Genomic DNA, 17,171 nt, shown 5'->3' on the forward strand with positions numbered 1-17,171 from the left:
CATGCATGCAGCACACCCAGGCAACGTGCCTTGGAGATGGAGAGAGCCCCAGTGCAGAGAAGCAGAGAGATTCAGGCTTCTGAGGTGCAAAGCTGACTGTACTGAGAACTGTTGACAGCTGCAGAACTCTGGTGGGCAGAGGCCATATTGAGACAGGCATCAACGCGGTCTGCCACACCCCTTCTTGGCCTAAACTAGTTCACTTTGGGTTTCTGTCACTGGCAACCAAAGGAGTCCTGGTTATGCAGCACACTTCAGTTCTTCTCACAGAGTCAGTCATGCCTATCTTGGGCCAGCCCTCTGTACAAGGCATTGCTGTCAGGAGTACTTCCTTGACATATGCTGCTGAGGGCTCATGGGGGCAAAAAGACTGGGGCAAAAAGACTGGGGCAAAATTTATGGGCTGACTGTGGGGCAGGGTGTCAAAAATGGCTCATTGTTGTTGTTCATCCATGAAGTGATGCCACCTTTTGTCTGGTGAAGGGCTCTGAACATATACGAGTAGTCAAACACCTGGGGAAATACTAAGGTGCTCACTCTATTCTTTTCCCTAGTGTATAAATAACTCACTTTTGGTGCCATGTGATCTCAAAGTGTGATGTCTAAGCTGAATTTTAAAGACATAGTTCTTTTGAACAGCACATGAATAGAATTGAATGGTGAACCTCAAACTGAGATGAACCATGGTTATCTGCTGACCTCCTAAACTACTGGAAAGTTGGTTTTCTTTTTACTGACATAAAAACAAGCCAGTTGCTTTTGTATGGAATGCATTCAGCTGCAGGGAATAGAAATTTGACTTTAGGAGCTCATATGAATAGGAGCTTCTTTTCCTCACGTAACGAGAAGACTGGTAGGGGATGGTTGCTGATGACAGTTCAGCAGCTGACCGTGCCATCAGGATCTCGGACATGGGGTCACTTTCATCCAGGGGATGAATTATAAGTGTGTCCACCCTGTTTAATCCTCCTATTGAAGGGAAGTTCTATGTAAAGATAATTTCAGAGACTGGAGAAGTAAATAAAAAAAAATTAAAAGTAGTGTTAAAAATAATGAGCACAAGAAAAACAAACAAAAAACCCAAACAAAGCAAATATAATGAGCATGTACCTTAGGATTCAGCAGTGTTCTGTTTAAAAAGTGTTTTGCCTTGTACCTCGTCTTGGTCTCTGTCATACTTAAAATAGATATTTCCTCTTTGTTTTGTTTTGTTTTGTTGTCTCCTGTGCTCTGGGGTCAAAGTCATTGCCACCAGTAGAGGCAGTCGAGCAGAGAGAGCAAGGACTCTGGGCCCTGGAACCACACGAGTTGGTTGATCTGCGACCATTTTTGACCTACAAAAAGGGTGATGTCTTATAGTTCGATGTAATATTATAATTGTCATCATTTGGTGAGCATTTATTGAGTAACGATTATGAAATCACTTTCACAGCTCCTGAGTGACCAAGCTAGGACTCAAACACTATTTGATGTCAGTGTCCCCATTGAGAAGCTCTGTGCCATGCCACCCCCCTCAATTTTTATCAAATACTCCTCATCTTCTGGCCTCCAGGTGATAAAGCTAAAGATAGAAACTTTTCCTACTTTTCGAACTTCACTGTGCCCCCTCAGAATTTGTGAGAAAGTGCAGCCAGCATTTTCTGGAAGATTAGGAGGGCAGTAAGATTCCGTAGCCACCTTCCGGCTGACATTTGAGCCCTGCTTTCAGCACGGTCAAGCCTTTCGGAGGCAGCCAGCGTATGGCTTGTATCAAACTCTATATTTAGGAAGAACAACTGTGAGCTATGACAGGAATTCTCTTTAACACTTCGCCTTAAACTGAGTTCCCCTCCAGCCCCGAGCCAGGAGCAGTTCGAGTACTTGAGCTATTTCAGCCACATGAAAAGCATCGGAATTGAGATCGCAGCTCAGAGGACACCGGGCATCCTTTCCACTTTCTGAGGAGCCTTGTATTCTCACACCTGGCTGCCTGGGACTTTCCTTAGGCAGTAAACAAATACATAAAGCAGGTAAGCAGGAGGACCCAGCTCGAGCAACTGGGATTTCTGAAGATTTCTTTGATACCTAACTTGAAGTGGCTATTTGGAACTTTGTAGGCTTGTAACCAGTGGGTGTAGCTTCCTTGTAAATTCACTGTTTATTTGTGGTGTTGCTACTTCTGTTTTATAAATTGTGTGTGTGTGTGGGGGGGGGGGGGCGGTGTTGAAAGAATATTGAACTAGAAGTAGTTCTCTTTGATAGGGACCTTAACAAAATTTCCACAGTCCAGATATGATGATTGTGACCCTGAACATGATGTCATTTTGATTCTTATGGCCAGGGTTACAGTCGGTCAGCTGCAGACTGATTCAGGTTGTAAGCCTAGAAATAATCAGGGGAATTTGGGACAGAGAAAAGCTATAATGCTAGCTCTTAGGTTTACTTAAATCCGATTTCCAGAGTTGTTACACAGTACAAGTTTAAAATGCTTTTCTTCTCTCCCTAAGCGCAAGGCTTGGCCTCAATGATAAAGTTCTAGTAACGTATAGATCGATTAGTACTGCAGAACCATCCTGTCGAAAGCCCCGCTTTGGTCACAGTTTTCCCCGCACCCAGCAGGGTAGAGGGCAGCATTCCCGTGTCTTTCTCTGTCGGCACCAGGTTCTGGTACATGACAAAGCCGAGCGCCTCTTCCCTCTGGCATATTTCAGGCAGAGTCAACAAGGAGTTAGTTCAGACAGCTGAACATCTTTCTACACCCTTCTCAGGAATTATTTTTAGCTGCAGGACAGAAGATAATTCCCTTTGAGACTGAGCTTTAGCCATTTAATTGAACTTTAAAAAGAACAAACAAAGCCCCCGTCTCCAAATATTGATCTATTTCCCTCTGAATCCCTTCTTCTTAAATTAGGGATATTAATGTTGACAAATTTTTAGTAAGCGAAAGAGTCTTATTTAGAAGTCAGATCTTAGGTGCTGCCCAGTCAAAAGCCAGCGGAGGTATAGCATACATGACTCAGCGTACAGACCATTAAAGGTCCCCACTGACCTGCACAGCTGCTAGGAAAACTCCGCTGTGGTAAGCCGGCAAGACTTGCCATTATAGTATAGGCTTTGTAAAAGTCAATATATGTCTTGTCAAACTTTCCATTATTCCAAGTTTTGGCCAGAACCAGGAGACACAGTAAGAGAGTGCTTTAAAGAGCACCTCTTTGCATGAAAAGCTGTGGCCCCGATGTGAGTGGAGTTGAGCATCTAAGGCATAGCTTTCTTTTTTCGGTCCCAGCACAAGACATGCAGATAAAGAGGGAAGGTGCATTCTACAGTCTGCATCCCTAATGGAGGTGAAGGCAGGGCTAGGGAAACAGCCAGGGAACACTGTCTATTTTTATTCATCAGTGTACATTGCCCTGATTTCTCTTCGAATAATGAGGACAGCAGGAACGTCTGCAGAACTGACTTACACAAATGTTATCTAGCCTGTACGCAAGGAATAAGAGCGGGGATCTGACCAACTTTCTAGAGATGTCTCTATCGCAGATTGACATATATGTTCAGGAGGCATTCGAATGCAAAGGAGTTTATACCAAAGCTATACAGGAGACAAGGCCCAAGGTGTAGCCATCCGTTAGGATCAGAGGTCCACAAAAAACAAAGCAATCCATTAGTTCAGTGAAAAAACAAAATCAGCCTAATTTGTAAAAAAAAAAAATCAACACAGTATAAATAACACAATCATTCATTGCCTGGTTTTAAAAAATATTTCAACCTGTTATTGTTATAACATGAATTCCTAATTTCCAAGTTTCAAATTGATGTACAATAAATTTTTAAAAGTTGCCGAGTGATATTTGTTACTCTTTAGCTGTACATGCACAGAGAATACTATATGCTGAGATATTTAAGGTCCTGTGAGAATTATTGCTTTGCATGACTTCTAATAGCTTTTGAGGAACAGAAACATTAAAAATTAAACTACCAAGCTTTTCCTTTTGAAATTGAGCTGTGTCCTAGATTCAAAAATTAAAAATCCTTCATTGACTCTTTGACATTGCAGGGAAACTGGCAAGCTATTTGAAACATGTTATAGAGCAGAATGCATGCCTGATTGTTCAATTTGTTGTTGCTTTTTAATTTTTTAACCATATTGAAAATAATTCTATCTAGACCTTTATAGCATGGAGGCCATATCTATATGTTACTAAAACATTCAGGTGGAACTTTAAAACAGAATTCCATTGTTTTTATGTATGTGATTCCAAAGACTATATATTTGGATATACTAATTATAAAGATTTTTAAAAATTATGTGATTGTTTAAAGCTGCAGATCAGTACAGTGATCAGACTCCCTAGCAACGGCAACAAAACAAGAAACGTTTGCATCTCGTTTTATAGTTCACGAGGCATTTTCAGGAACATTATGTCATTTTGATTCTTACCACAACCTGTGAAGCAGGTAAAATTTAAGGAAGAGGAAATGGGCCAAGAGACGTTGAGTGACTTAGTGCAGGTTATGCAGGACTTGTGGTGAATGTCGACACTGCTCTCTGTCCATTTACGTTTACTCACCAGGTAGCACACACACTTACACCAATCGCTAGAGGAAAGTCAGTCAACCCATTTTATAATCTGGGTTAAAAAAAGCAGCATGTTTCCATTTCACTGAGTTTTTAAGTTTTTCAGTTGGTCCTGGTGACATTTCATAGACCAACCTCTAACACCACTCATCCCCGGGATAACAGGCCAGAGCCCGGGCAGTGCCTGCTGCCCCTGTCCCGGTACACCTCGACCACTAGTCACCATGCTCTAAGTCAGGTCTCACAAGCTGAAAGAAAGCACAAGTCCTTTGGGAAGGAATCACTGCTACATTTTGGGGATCTGACATGGTCACGTAAGTCCTATTTGCCTTCTGAGACTGTTTCATTAAGAAAAAAGAAGATAGGTGAGGCTTGCCGGCTGCCTGTGTTTACAGAGCCTAGGTTCTGACACACAGAGCGAGGAGGGGTGGCACACGTCCTCCCAGCATCTCTCAGGGCGCTGGGGGAAACAGACACGTGCACAGCGCGCGGAGAGCATCGCAGTAGTAAGAACGTGGTACAGGCCATTTCTCTCTGGTGTTCAACTGAGAGGAGGCGCTCCCAAGGGACTGATGCGCAGCCCAGGCAACAACTAATTCAGATCAGAAGTTCCATTTCAAGCGGAGAGCTTCCAAGGCCCCAAACAAAGGTGTTTTATTCCCACAGCCTCTTTGCTTTGCTGCTCTTGGCAGGGGGGCAGGAGGGCAGGGAAGGAGATGATAGCGCCTTTCAAGTTTCTGATTGCCTATCATTAGCATCAGGGGCGAGGCATCTCAGCATTTCTCCTCCTGAATGATTTATCCTGGAGCTCTAGTGTTCCCTCTCCCTGAGGCATTAGGAAGGAGAGTCTCTGAGTAACCTCGGAAACTGAGACTGAAAGAATAGATGGCCAGTGAGAGGGGTGAATGCCCAGTTGAATCGTGAGTTAAGTTCTAATTTATCAAGACCGAGAATCTGAATGCTGCCACCTCTAACAGTTTCTTATTTGTTTTTTCAGGGATAAGACTGCGTGAATATGTCGAAACAGCCAGTTTCTAATGTCAGAGCCATCCAGGTAAGTAGGCATATTTGTGTTTTAACATCAGCTCTGCGACTTCTGGCCTGTTTGCTTAATAAATCAGACTTTTTGTGATTGTTCACCCCTGATGATAAGCTTCCAAAAAAACACAAGTTTTCTGTCTATAAGACTCCTAAAGTACAATTGAGAAAGGATCCAAGGCTGGTAAGGTACAACTGAGAAAGGAGAAGCTATTCTTGTTTAATTGTGCTGAATTGTAAGACAAAGTTTATGAATGAGAATTAAACAATCTTCCACAAAAATGTAGTGTGTACGTTTTTTGATGTGTATGTTTTTGATGTGCTCATTGATAGAGAATTTAAAAATTCAATTTTTATTCTTATCTCAAGTTGAGTTTGTTGACACATCTGTTTAAAATACATCTTTCTTTAAGTGATATCCTTTTCTTGTCAAATGTTCTTCCCAAGGCTGGGTTTTTATCTTTTGAAGTCCATATGCTATCCCATCTCCTCGTGCCCTCCCAGAAAACAAATTCTTTGGTGGTTTCAACTGACTTAAGTGTCATCTACAAAAAGGGGAGGGGGAAGCAGGCATTTTGGAACATAAATACAATTATTAAAATAACTTTCAAGATTTGTTTTTACTCAGTACTTAATTTATTATTTCTCTTATGGGTTCTGTGTTGAATTCTCAAATGGCTCCTGCCCTGGGACTCTGGGCACAATGCTGTATTGTAAAATTCCATCTTTCCTTTCTGTCAACATGGAGCCATCTGTGCTTTCTCCAAAGGAACTTTTAAACTTTTTTTCTTGGACTTTTCTGAATACTGCAAAGCATGCAGCAGTTCCTGAATATTTTGGGTCTGATGCACCATCACAGCACAAATGCATTCACAAGCAGTTGACCATATCTTGGCGGGGCATGCGTGTGGCCAGGTTGTGGAGTTGGAAATCCTAGCACACGTGGAGGGGAGTGGCGGGACAGGTCTTTACCTGTCATGACTAATGCATAGCCTCCAAAGGATGGGGTTCTTAAGTGGCAAGATGTTTAACAACCTCTGGAAACCTGTCCTAGAACAAACCACCAAGGAAGGGCCTACGCATTTGGCAAGGATCCAACTCCACGTTGCCACGTTTGGCCCTCTCGTGTCCACCTAGGGAGTCTCTGACATCCCCTGATGTTGGTAGTGGAATTTATTTTGCCTCCCAGACCTGTGGGCATCCTTGAGCTTTCGAACCTTCTCTTTCACCCAGTGTGCATAGGGGTTAGTAGCATGGGCTCTGAAGCCAGATTGCTGAGGTTTGAATCCTTAAATCCATCTTGCACTGGTGTGGGATCGTGGGAAAACTGCTTTACCTACTTGACCTCTCTTCCTCCATTTCCACATCTGTAAAATGGGTATAGTTACAGTACTCACCTCCTAGGGTTACATGTTCAAGATGCTTAGAACAGCATAGTAAGCCCACATTAAGTGTCAACCGTTATTATAATAATTATCATTCAGGAATGTTTTATGTTAAAGTCGTGAGAAATAATACCATTTAACCATTGCATTTGAAGCTCCTGAAGTGCTAAATACAAATGTTCCTTTTCATTTTGCAGGACACAAAAACATAGTCTTCTCCTGGGCTGCCTTTGTTTCTCTTCCTTTTAAAGCTGAAAGTGTGTTGATTTTTCTCCCTTAGCGCTTCCTGGCCTCCCTCAAGTCTACACTGAAAATTCACCAGTATTTTATCTACTAATTTTGACCTTGATGTATTTTTAGGTCTGTAATATTTTAAAAGCTGCTATTGACTATTCTCAATAGCTGTTATTATACTGCATTAAAAAAAAATCCATCCAGTCTACCAACAAAGGCAATGCGGTGGTTCCTTATGGATGTGGTATTGCCTCTTTCAATAAATTTTATGCCACACAAAAAGCCTAATTTAATGCACTTTCAAATGAAATGTTATTTCTTGTGGCTAAATAGGATCTACATTATCTGATATTTTCCTATCATCTCTGCATTAATCTGAAGTAGGTTCCATTAAATAAAAGATGAAAAAGGTTACAGTCTTCCATTTTTATATGGTATACACGGTTTTATATGGTTTATTTTAGGAATATTATTTAGGGTACAGTCATGTCTAGAACAAATAGAAACTTCGACTGATGAGGGAGTGCCTTTGTTGTCTAAATACCACTTAAAGATCTTTAATGTTCTATTCAACACACTCTGGTTGCTTCTCCTTTTTGTTAGGATCTTATCTCCAATTCAGTTCAACTGTCATTTCCTGGGCGCATACTTTGTGCCAGGCACCATGCTAAGTGTAGGCTGTGCAAAGATGAATTGATACCTGATCCCTATGTTTGAGGAGCTCATGGTCTCCAGGACTCCAGTTCTATGACTTTGGACAAGTCATTTAGCCTCTTTGTGCCTCAGTTTCCTCATCTGTCAAGTGGAGAATTAATAACAGTCCCTATCTCATAGGATTGCTTTGTGGGTTAAATGAATTAATACATGTAAATGCTTAGGCCAGTGCCTGGCTCGTAATTGCTTACTATGTTTTAGCCGTTATCATCAATCATCATCATCATCTAGTTCAACAGTTTCCCAAGTATGCCTCTTGAAATGCTAGTTTTATGAGATGTTGTTAATTAGAGGGTTCCACGATTAAGTGTTTGGGAAACACTACGTTAAGCAAAGTTGAATAGGTTCTTTACTGCAGGATTTGTTAGAGTCCATAACTTGCTGACAGCATCATATATTTCCAAGAAGGTGGTGATGTATGCAATGTTTTCGAAACGTATTGGACCTTTTTAATGAGTGTCTTGCAGGATAGTATTTTGCAGTGCAAACTTCTAGAAATGATGATTTAGAGCTGTACTTTGGCTGGGTTGTGCAAACTTAAGCCACTGTCAACCATACTTCTAACAGTCAGGTATTTGGGGAGTTAAATTACCGCACCTGTGTGCATCAGACAACATGGAGCCAAACAGTTGCAAATCTCTGCCCAGCCACTCACTCACTCTATGAACTTAGTTCATCCTTAGTTTACCCTTCTGTAAAATGGGGACTACTTAATAGGATTGTTATAATGAATAAACAAAATAATGTATGACAAGTGCCTGATTTATAGCACACAAATTCCTTAACAGATGGCTCTTCTGACTATACAAGTAATGCATGGAATGGTCTTGGTTTCTCTTCAACAAGTTCCATTTCCTCTGTACCACAGAAAAAGAGGGTACAGATGGGTAGGGAGATGGTATAGAGGGTAAAGAAGATGGACAGTTGTCTTTCACATTGACATTGAAGAAGAGTGGCCTTTGAAGCTAAGGGGACTCTATCTAAGTCCACGTTTCTTTTTAGTTGTATTAATGAAATCTCAGCCAGAGGCATAAAAATATCCTGAAGGCAATATCCTTCCATAGCCTGGAGAGGGCCTTTGTCTCCTAAGCAGCTGATGAGGCTCTATACCAGATGTTGGCAAACCTTTTCTGTAAAGGACCAGATAATAAATATTTTAGGATTTGAAGATCACTGGGTCTCTGTTCCAGTTACTCAATTCTGCTGTTATAGCACAAAAGCAGCCATAGGCAATACATAAATGAATGAGTGTGGCTGTGTGCCAATGAGACTTTGTTTACAAAAACAGATGGCAGGTTGGATTTGACCCCCAGGCCAGGACGTAGTTTGCTGACCTTGGTTTTGTACTCTCCAGGCTATTTGTTAAACCCCACTGTTGGTGGGAATGGAGTTGCAACCAAGGTAACATCAGCATACTAGGCACAGTGGGTCTGATCTCTTCAGATGAGAGAATTTGACATGACAGGTGGTGGGGAACACTGGAGCTGCTGAGAAATCTAATCCCATCAACGATCTGCTCTGTGAGTCTCTCTAATGAGTCCAAGTGACACTGGCCACTGGCGGCACCTGCCTGTCCTTCCCCTTCCTCCTGAACACACCCCCTTTGGAAACCACCATGGTCCTCCCCAGGGCCTTAGCCCACCCGGAACCAATGTTCTCTGGGTCATCACTGGTCCTTTCTTTCCATTGTTGATCAAAGTAAGCTGAGTATTATTTGTCCTCTCCCATGAGACCTGAGAGCTTCATGGTTGAATGGAAAAGAGTCCTGTGCCCTAGTGTTAGCTCTGCCCTGTGACTTCACTCCCTGGTCCTCATGATCTGCAAAGGGAGGATATTGCATTAAATGACCTCTTAGCCTCTGTCCAGCTTCTAATATTCTATGAACTTCTTGAGAATAACTTCTAAGTTCTATTATTAGGATGATAATAATAGTCACAGTTTGTTCAGAGTTTACTGTGTACTTGGCACAGTGCAATGGGATTTCCATGGATTATAATGAAAGGTTTGGAGAAATGAAAGAACTCACCCAGGATCACACAGCTTGTAAGAAGGGGAGTTAGGACCTGAACTCAAGTTGTTCAGTCTGATCCCAAAGCCTGTGTTTGCAACCACTCTGCAGCACTGTCTAGTCTCATTACTTACCATCCCCACCCTGGCACAGAGAGTGAGGATGGAGGAGTGGGTGTGGACCTTTGAAAGGTTAATCATAAGTAGCTAGGCTACTTGAGGGACTCTTACTATTTTGTGGATGCTAGGTCCTCCCTTTTAAAGAGCCCAGCCGACATTCAGAAAGAGTGTCAGCATTTCCGCGAAGAAACTAATAGCCTACACTGATTAAAGTCATCTTAAACGTAAGTTGGCTAGAAGTGAAAAGCACAAAGTAAAGTGACTCGGTGACAAACGTGGTCGTGAAATACAAATGACTATGGCCACCGAATTACCACCTCTCTGCTTAATTGACTTAATCAAGCTGCTCGTGAAACTAAACCTAACTCCTTTATCATACGTTTTAAAGGAATGATTATATGAGCTCTATATCATTAGTGAGCATGTGGCTTCTTACCGTGGGAGCTTTCCATTGCTACCCAATCCACGTGTAGAACAGAATATCTTGATGCCCTGAGTTTTAGTACTTCTTTTCCTTCCCCACCCGTTAGCATTGTTCTTCTACTCTCCATTGCCCAGGACATAGAGGCTCCATGGAAGAAAACAGCCTGACAAAAATATTTATAGACACGTGTTAGGGATGCTAAGTATTTTCTGTCTAGGATTTCCAGTTTAAAAAAGATTCCAGGTATATGACAATCCTTGGTACAAAGGAATAGACTATCACCACCCATGGTTGGTCAGTTTATCAAAGACATCAGTTAAAGCTGTAAATAATAATAATGATACATACCTTCCCTTAATATTTTATTTAAATTTAAAACATAAAAAATAGGCTTTCATTTGCCACTTGTTTTAATGTAGAATCAAGACCTTTTCTTTGACCATGGATCTACTGTTTCGTTCTTAGGTAAAACACCGTAATGCCTTGTTTATGATTTCCAATGCTGGTTTCTTTAAAGTGTAGCCAGAACTTGAATACAGCAGTCTGACTCTAGAGTGGGTTCAGCACTACCCCCAGCTAGTGATCTTTGCTGATCTGACCAGGGCTCCATATTGATGACGTGAGGCAAGCAGTCATATATTGGTTAAAAGATGTCATATTTTGAGGCTGACATTCACAAGTACTTCAGAAATATAACCTGCCCCCCAACTAATTGTACACATTATCTTAATAGCTTGAAATCTGCTTTTCCCTGGATGACGAGACTACAGTTGAGTCATTCAGGAACTTACTGAAGAGAACAAAAAGTGTTGAGAACAGAGGGAAAAAAAAAGAAAAATTTTCAGTATGAAACATCATGGGTGAAGAACAGTGGCTGAGTGGGAGTTTCTCAAAATTGTATGGAGTGGGAAAGTTTAGTGTGTTCTGAATCCATTCCACATTTCAAGAATCCCTACAGACAAAGAAGTAATGCATTCTAGTGATATAGAATTTTATTTTAAAATAGGTTGGACTATATTTTAATTGGTATGTGTGTGTGTGTGCATGTGTCCGTCTCTCAATCTACACTAATATATCAAATAAGAATCTCATTTTCTAATCAGCTGCTGGGAAAATACACCTGTTTCTGAAAGTCTTCTGTGAAGATGCTAGAAATCTTAAAATGCCATATTCTGCTCCATTCAGAGAAGGACTAGGACTGTAAGAATAGGAAGGCATAGAAAGAAATACTGCAAAATGCAACCCTACAGGGTTTCCTCTGCCCTCGGCATGGGAGAAAGGCATGGGGGAGCTATAGATTCTGGCAGGAGCTGCTGGGCACCTTTGAAAACTAAAGATAGAATCAGTAGGGGGTCATCTGAGACAAATATGCAATGGGAGGAAACTCCAAAAGCCTCAGCATTAAAAGGAGAGACAGAGTGGGGACCAAAACGAAGGGGTAGATAAGAGAACAATGGCTGTGGAAAGCAAAGTGTATAGGGACTGTCAGTGCCCAGTGGCTGGCAGCTATCAGAATGCAACCCACTGGGGAAAGAAGATGTCATTCCATTGTAAGTCACAGAGGAGTGGCCGTAGAGGGAATATTGTTTCCAGAATCCTTGGGCTCAAAGCCTGGAGCCAAGCAGGAGAACAACACAAATAATTAAGGGAGTAGTGGAATTAACTTACAGGGAATTCTTTCTACTTTTCTTCACCTGGTGAGATCAAGTGTGGTATTCGTTTCACATCAGATAGGTCTATTATCAGGGAACTGTATCCTGTTCTGGCAAAAGATGATCTAGTAGATTTTTTCCATTCCCAACTTTGAGGTTGTAACAAATTATGTATAGCTTGGGAAAGTGATGCACTGGCTCTGCTGCATCAGGGGCATATTTAAAAATATGTAAGATGAATAAACCTCAAGGAGGGAAAAGAAATGCGGGGGAATGTGTTATAAAGGGAAAAAACAAAAGCCAGCCTCCTTTGCATTTATATGGAATCTATATAGAGAAGAAAGTCCAACCTTCTATCAACTCCAGGTCATTGATGTTATTCTTTCTGGGTTTGTTTATTCTTTCATAAAAATGTAGCTCATATTCCAAACCCATTTTGAGTAGCAAATACCATACCCAATTTGCAGATGGAGAAACTGAGTCATCGAGGAGTTGTTTTATTCGCATTCAAACAGAACAAGTCAGTGAAAAAGACAAGAATATGATACAATTCTCTGGCCAATAGAATAAAAACAGAGAGTGACAGGTCTATAGAGTTACATCAAATTCAAGTTGTAAGGAATTTTTCTTATGGCTATACTTTAGTCTATAATTTGTCACTCAAATATCACCACCCTATAATTATATTAATGAAACATCTCTAATCGTTTACAGAGCACTCCTCTGACACTCCCTTAAAGTGTACATTAATGATTGGATACTTGACACGTTCTTAGGCTGCTTTGGATCCTGTCAATATTTGCTGTCAAAAAAACCCATTTAGGTTCCTGGTTTCTTGAGTGATGCTTTAAAGATGAAAAAGCATCAAGTCGGTGAGTTAATGGCTCATTTTTCAATGTGGCTTTTCTTTGACACCTATTCTGGAATTATCCATTTTGTGTGCCCCTTTTTAAAGGCCATTCTCAAAGTGTAAGCCTGCAATTTTAGAGCTAGTTTCAAGAATTTGAGAGTGCTTAGAGCTGACTTTGGTCCAGTGCAAAGAGCTCTTTGGAGAGGGGTTTGATAGAGTAAAAAGGTCTGTCCCTAAGGTCAGGCAGCTTCGATTTGGAATCCTGGCATTCCTTGCACTGTTCGTGTGGCATTGAGCAAATCATCTAACCTCTTTGAGGCTCAGTTTCCTCATCAGTAAAACAAAGATGATAGTACAAACCTCAGAGGTTTGTTGTGAGGATGCAGGTGTCATGACCACCCAGGCTGAATCTTGGGGTTTGGGGTGGATAAGGTAGTTTGTGGTGGATGGGGTGGGGAGGTGGGTAGCTACTGTCCCATAACCTCACCACCAGGTTGAGATGAAAGCTAGTCTCAAAGCAAACTCTGCCACACACAGATGTTTGTTAAACACACATTCATTAGCAAGCAAGCATAAAACCATTCATTGTCTGTGAGCTCGATGAAGCCTCAGGTCTTGTCCCTTTAAGTGTTCTGAGTGACTGCCACCTTGCATAAAAGGTTCACGTGAGGCAGGTGGGGCGATTGGATTCTGTTGCCCTTGGTTGGCAGCAGCCAGCTGGAAATCCTCATTATTAATGGCTCGAGATAGGCCCACATAGGGATCATTCCTCAAGCTTGGTCTCTGAAGACGCAAGCTAGAGGCAGCAGATTCTTACACTCTGTTCAGCAGGGTGAGGATTGTCTCTAAAATATTTTAACCAATCTACATATCTTAACATCCTTTAATTTCATCAAGAAAAGCCATTTCTAATGCTCATTCTGCTATTTCACCTATTTTTGACATTTCCTCAAAGATCGAAACCTCAGGTGTTGGTGGAGCTATGGCTAACAGAAGCACTTGGAATAGCGATCTTGGGAATGTGGTCTTTGTGATGTTTTACCACCTAACAGCCCAGGAGGACGAACTCCCAATTAGAGCAATAGAGTTCCCTAGAGTTGAAGTTTAAACCAACCTGTGCATATAAAATATAAAGTAGTTTAAAGTAAATTATAGACACCTTAAACAATAGGCAGAGCAAACATTTTAAATACATATTAATACTCATCCACTTAGGGCTGATCTCTTGCAATCGTTGTCAGATTGGGTCCCCAAGTTCCAAGGAACTACTCATGGCCCAGGACTTGGGGGAAGCAGATGGGGTTCTGGGCTCCCTCACACCTTAACAGACGTGCTACACCAAACACAGCAACTCAACCTCCACCTATATTGCATTTTGGATGTTCTCATGACACTTTACTTGAAGGAAAGGTTTTGTGGCTAAGAGGTTTGAAAACTATTGACCCAGCCTAACATTCACATTACAAATGGCAAAGATGAGACCCAGAGCAGTTGTCACTTTTTCAAGCGCAGAGAATCTGTAGCAACTCCTAGCAGTGGGCTCTTCTCACTACCATAAGCCACCCATGTACCATGGAGAGGCTATATGCATTGCTAAAATTAATCTCCGAGCAGGAAAAGGTGGTATTCCCATAGCATGTGCTTTGCCGAATATATCATCCTGGATGACCTTTATATGTTCCCTTACTGAAAACTACAACCTACTATGGAGCACACACACTTGATTAAATGCGTTAGTTTAGCAATAAGGTCTTTCAGAAACAATATTTTGAACTCACCATTTGGAAGATGCTACCTATAGATGCTTAACAAATGGATCGGGGTGGTGGTGACCTAACTAAACTTTTAACTGGTTAACCTTCTCCCAAGTAGTCCCTATATCGACTTTTCCCTTCTTTCATCCAAACTGTAGTAATGGAATACTTATTGGTTCAATATAGATCATCTTCTGTGGCTCTTATTAACATTATTTTGATCTTATTTCAGGACCCTTAATGATATTTCATCCAATCTAAGACACGGTCAATTGTAAAATACCATTATATTATGTCCTGCTAAGAAATAAAACAAACATGTCAATTGAAATTGTAGATACCATTGGTTGTAAGATACCTTCTGATTTCAGAGATATTAAAAGAGGTGTATCTTGGAATCCATGAAGTATGCTACCATATTTGCCACCACATAAGATATAGTTTTCCCGTTGTCTTATGTCTCCTCCTCCTCCCACTCTAAGACACCTGATATTTCCATTAAGCAGAGGAATAGCATAGAAGGCTCAACCTTAGGTTTTCCAAAATGCTTCTCTCTAAAATTGTGCTGCACTAATATTTTAGCATATATGGTACTTACTGATCAAAAATACTTCTTGGTTCATTGGCTCTAGGAATGGTGATGTACCTTTCTTGTTATCTACCACAAACACTTTGGATCTGTTTCCTTTCGGTGGGATCAGAATTATTCTAGTATGGAAGGGAGTTTTAAAGTCCCTAGGTAGAAAAAGTCACTTCCTGCTCTCAGGAGCCGAACACAGACCCGCTATGTTGCCTCAACATGGACACTGGATACTTCCTATGTCTTGAGTTAAACATTCCCCCGGCAACAGAGCTCATACCAGGCGGTTCCAAATGGACCTTACCACACTTCCCAATCATTTTGTTTGGTGTGGTATCCAAATCATCCAAACTGTGGCATAAGGTAACAAAATATTTTGCTCCTTTTACTCAGGTGTCATTTTCATGCATAACATTAAAGTTCAATTTTAACTTTTCAAGCCCACATATCCAATTACTCATAAGACAATGCTTTATCTTAAGTGGAAAAAAAATTGTGTTCTACCTTAAAAAAATATTTTAATGCTTATTTTATGTGAGTGATACTATTGGTTGAAGATGTTTTTGGTCTGCATTAAATATTCTTGCCTTTTGATATCAGATGAAATATAGAAAAAACTCAAATTTACGTATGCCCTTCCCAAAGTTCAAATTAGTGTTAGTATATTCCTCACATAATCTAACTTTCGGCATATTTCATGTTTACCAGAAGGTATTTTGTGTTTACTGCTGATGGAGATTAGTATGTTATCTTAATAAAGGACAAGATTCTATGAATTGCGATACCAATGAACTTGACTTTCCAGCATTCTCCTTACGCACTGACTCACACAGTGGTGTGTTGGAGAGAAGGTAGAAGAATGTCAACTACAGAGACCTAAGGAAGTGCTGGGACAGCCACAAGACATTATGGCAAGGAGGAGGCGGTTTAGGAGGTATGAGTGCCCCCCTGCCGTGGTAAATTTGAAGGAACCTGAACGATGGCTAAGGTGTGGGGTGGCTTCTGCGATGCTGTTTCCTCCTTTCCTATCATTATATGCCCCTTCCTCATTACAGAGAGAGGACAATATTAAGCACCACAGGAGGACAAGAGCCAAAACAAACTGTCTTCAAATTCTTCCATCCAGTGGGGAATTATGAAATCACTGCGCAGACCTAAGGATGAGTACCAGAAATCTGTAGTAAATGGAAGTCGAATTTTCCTTTGCATATTTTTATACTGTCATTACAGCAATTTTATTGAAGTAAGAAGCTTTAAAGCGGTATACTTTTCAGATGCATTTTTCCTCACAACGATTACCGTCTCAGAATGTCATTGCAATTTCTTACTTTTCTTGAGCTAAATCTTACCTGTTTTCTCTTATAGGCAAATATTAATATTCCAATGGGAGCCTTTCGACCAGGAGCTGGGCAACCCCCAAGAAAAAAAGAATGTACTCCAGAAACGGAGGAGGTGAGGAAAACTTAACTGGCAGAGCTCTGCACTGTCTTTCTCCTCCAAATCCTGACTAAAGAGGGGCAGAGGCGAGGTGAGGGTTGGCTCTCCAGGACAAGGGAGGGCACAAAGGGATGTGGGTCAAGGAGTCATCATGTAGTAGAGACATTTCTTTGGTTGTCTTGCTCAATCAGCCATGAAACACACTGCCCTTCACTTCCCTTCAGCCAAATTTAAGTGCCTGGCACAGTTACTTAAAGATGCTGAATTTAACATCCAGTTTGTTGAATGGTTGTGTGCCTGTGTGTGTTTGTGTGTGTGTGCGAGGGGAGAGTAGCCTCTTGGATGCTCTTGGTCCGGAGACAGTCACTAGCTTGGTAAGTTTTCACCCTGGAGCTTTTGTTGACCTGAGTACAATGTA

General features: G+C 41.2%; 1 protein-coding gene across 1 annotated transcript in view; it reads left to right on the forward strand.

The window, feature by feature from the left end:
* Positions 1-1,826: 1,826 nt before the first annotated feature.
* The window catches only part of SMPX (small muscle protein X-linked), a 52,013-nt gene continuing 36,668 nt past the window's right edge, over positions 1,827-17,171 (forward strand). The window contains exons 1-3 of the mRNA XM_046672749.1: positions 1,827-2,009; positions 5,556-5,612; positions 16,682-16,768. Coding sequence (XP_046528705.1) covers positions 5,574-5,612; positions 16,682-16,768 — 126 coding nt within the window. The 5' untranslated portion in view covers positions 1,827-2,009; positions 5,556-5,573. The remainder of the gene's footprint in view (positions 2,010-5,555; positions 5,613-16,681; positions 16,769-17,171) is intronic.

This window comes from Equus quagga, chromosome 10 (genome assembly GCF_021613505.1).
Source record: "Equus quagga isolate Etosha38 chromosome 10, UCLA_HA_Equagga_1.0, whole genome shotgun sequence".
Classification (NCBI taxonomy): domain Eukaryota; kingdom Metazoa; phylum Chordata; class Mammalia; order Perissodactyla; family Equidae; genus Equus; species Equus quagga.